At 40.8% G+C, this 3268-nt stretch overlaps 1 protein-coding gene across 1 annotated transcript in view; it reads left to right on the top strand.

Moving 5' to 3' along the window:
• cunh11orf24 (chromosome unknown C11orf24 homolog) overlaps positions 1–3268 on the top strand; it is a 20130-nt gene that overhangs the window by 3598 nt on the left and 13264 nt on the right. Inside the window, exons 2-3 of the mRNA XM_020612742.1 lie at positions 1759–1809; positions 1892–2054. Coding sequence (XP_020468398.1) covers positions 1759–1809; positions 1892–2054 — 214 coding nt within the window. The remainder of the gene's footprint in view (positions 1–1758; positions 1810–1891; positions 2055–3268) is intronic.

Below are 3268 nucleotides of genomic sequence, written 5' to 3'. Positions count from 1 at the left end.
ACCATCTCTATACTTCTCCATTAACATTCTCAGAGCAAAAATTGCATCAGTAGTGCTCTTTCTGGGCATGAAGCCATACTGCTGCTCACAGATATCCACTTCCTTTCTTAGCCTAGCTTCCACTCCTCTTTCCCATAGCTTCATTGTGTGGCTCATCAACTTTATACCTCTGTAGTTGCTACAACTCTGCGCATCACCCTTGTTCTTAAAGATCGGCACTAGTACACTTCTCCTCCATTCCTCAGGCATCTTCTCACTCTCTAAAATCCTGTTGAACAAACTAGATAGAAACTCCACAGCTGTCTCTCCTAGACACTTCCACACCTCTACAGGTATGTATGTCCTCTGGACCAATAAAAAATATAATTGATGAGGTGTCACATCAAGTAATGTGCTACGGTGTTGTTTTCACTGTGATACAGGACAGATGATTTACACATCACTAGTTTTAATTTAGATTTTACACACTGTGCCAACCTTTTCTGAGTTGGGCTTGTATATTAGCATTTCAATATACGGACCTTGAACCTGGAGTAACAACATCCTTAACCAATTTCTTTCTATATGTGTAAATTCATACACTTGTGGAAAAGGGTTTGGGTTTTTGGGCATAACAGACATTATTGAGGTGCGTCTGTCATCACTGTACTAACTGAGACTTACCTTGTTCTGACACTAGATGAGTCAGTCATCACCTCTGTCTTATGCTGGATTTACTGCTGTGTCCTGTAAAAACCCTTGAAGCAAACTCCACACTGCTTGAAGCATTGTTTACATGTCACTGTAAGAGGTTGAATGGAGCTTGTCATCTGTCCTTATGATGGCGCCGTAGCTCTTGTGATGAGGTTTGGATGAATTTTTGCTGAACTATTAAACTTTCCTTCACACCCAAAAATATGTAAGAATGCTTTATTTTGGATGCTACGGAGGGGCTTTGCAGAAATCTTGAAGCTCTAGTAAAATTGGTTTTACCTAAATAGTAACATTGTTTCTGATTAAAATAGATTTAATACACTCTTGACCTTAAAGCAATTTAATTAAAAATGTATTGAAAAATATCAAAAAATACAAAGGCAGGTGTGTGTGTGGCCAGCAGTGTGAGGACATGCGAGTGAGGACATTTTCACTGGTCCTCACTGTCTTGGTTCCCTTCAAAGGGCTAGCTGAAGGTTGAGACTCGGATTAGGGTTGTGATAGTTAAGGTTAAGGTAAGAACCTAGGAGATGCATTATGGTTATGAATATCCTCAAAGATAGTTGTACAAATGTGTGTTCCTGTGGCATAGAGACCTGTTTTTTGTACAAAGGTTACATCAGTTAGCCACGTTGTTGCACTGGGTGACATGCTCCTTTATAGTCCTGAACATGCACTGTAGGTTATTTTGACTCTCTCCCACATATAACATCCTACCACCCCAAATTCTCATTAGAGCACCAAATATGGATTAATCCGCCACTGAAAATAGTCCACGACTAATGCATTGTTTCCTCCTGTTTGAGTAACATTTGGTAAAAGCCACAGTGTGGTAGGGAATTAGTCTTTAAAGATTTAGATGTTCAGTAGGAACAAACAGGTTTGGGCTGAATGTCACAGACAGAGCAGCAAAGTCAGGTAATGCATTATGTTTCACAAGCAAGTCACATCTCTGCAAGTCGATTTTCATAATGCACTGAAACGTGCTGAAAACAACAGCTGGCTGTAAAGTATTTCATATCTGTGGCTGCTGCTGACACATGCTTGTGTTGGTGTATTTTGTAGGTGCAGAACGTGGATGCTGCCTTCACATCACTTCTTCCTGGTCTCCATCATGTGCGTGTGTATGTAACATAGGCCTGTGTGTGTAGCTGTTAGGTAGTGTATGTAACTGTGTGTCTGTGTCGTTGCGTCCCAGTCCACCATGTCCCTTTATTACTCGACGCTCCACCCGATTCCTTTGGTGCGTCTTCACCTCTTCGGCCTGCTGCTGCTGCTCCTCGCTGGCTGCTCCTCCAGATTCTTTACCGATGGCACCCTGAACCAGCAGAACACCACACAAGGAACCTGCTCCAGCCCGTGTAAGTAAGAGCCATAATTCATTCACAGAAGGAGCTGAGGACACATGATACAGCTGGGAAAAAAAAATTCAGGAATGCACTTACAGATATGGAAGTTTATATAGATATAAGAAAATTCCACCACACAGAGTTGCAGTTTTTCTTTCAATAACAAAGGCTGATAAAACACTTTAAAACTGTGGTAACACTTTCAGTATTTAGCCTGCATTCATACTTGACACACTAGGTTAGGAATCCCGTCATAATGTGTGTTTAACTTTTAGCTAAACATTGGATTTTACGAGTTGAGACGCCGCCACAACCAGCATTTCATACTTACTACTTTTGCATTTACTGTGATGGTGAGCAGAATGTCTGCAGTACTGATCGCTCTGCTAGATGTGTATTACTGAAAAGGAGACGATAACAGGCTTTATGTTGTCTCTACTGTCAACAACCTGTGCTCAGATCAGAAACTCGCAGCAGAAAACAGCCCACAGTAACACTGTAGCACTGCTCCCACAGATGTGTTGCAGTACATTGCTTTGCTTTCACTCTTCACAGGGAACATCTGGACACTGTGCTGCTGATCCATCATTGTTTTCTTTTGCACAACCTGGATGTATTTTTCCCTCTCTCCCTCTGTTAATGACCTGATAACAAACGTTGGGGCACCTGTACGAGTTGTATGCATCAGTTTCGTTTACTTCCACTGCTGCAAAACAGACATATGTGAAGCTATTACTTAATCCCTGAAAAAAGCCAGTTTTATATGAAAATTACAAACATTTTTAGTTTTTGGAACCTTTTGTTTGTTTTACCTCTGGCAGTTTCCTTAACTTTGTGCCATTGGAGTTGAACTGATTAAATGTCAATAAAAACTGGAGAACTGGAGGTGACCCCTGACCTTTGAACAGTAGTGTAAATCCAGCTTCAGCGTGGTATAATGGCTCGACTCTGTACTACTAGTACAAACAACGAAGGAAGCAAATAATCTAAATTGCCAAAATGTTGGACTATTCCTTTATTATACTGTAAATTGTTCAGTTAAAAACAATTTTCAGGTATATCACAGCAAAGACAAGTGTAGGGTTAGCTCTTGTAGGCAAGGTAAGCTACTAAAATACCCAAGTAGTGCACATAGGTATAAACATCTTTTAAAGGTGGCCATTACAATAGTAAGTCTAATCTTACATCGGCATGAATCGGCTTTATTGGCCACGTGTGCTGGACAC

The sequence above is a fragment of the Monopterus albus genome, unplaced genomic scaffold, assembly GCF_001952655.1.
Source record: "Monopterus albus unplaced genomic scaffold, M_albus_1.0 scaffold127.1, whole genome shotgun sequence".
In the NCBI taxonomy this organism is placed as follows: domain Eukaryota; kingdom Metazoa; phylum Chordata; class Actinopteri; order Synbranchiformes; family Synbranchidae; genus Monopterus; species Monopterus albus.
The sequence above is the reverse complement of the archived record's forward strand: the minus strand, read 5'-3'. Positions and strand labels throughout refer to the sequence as shown.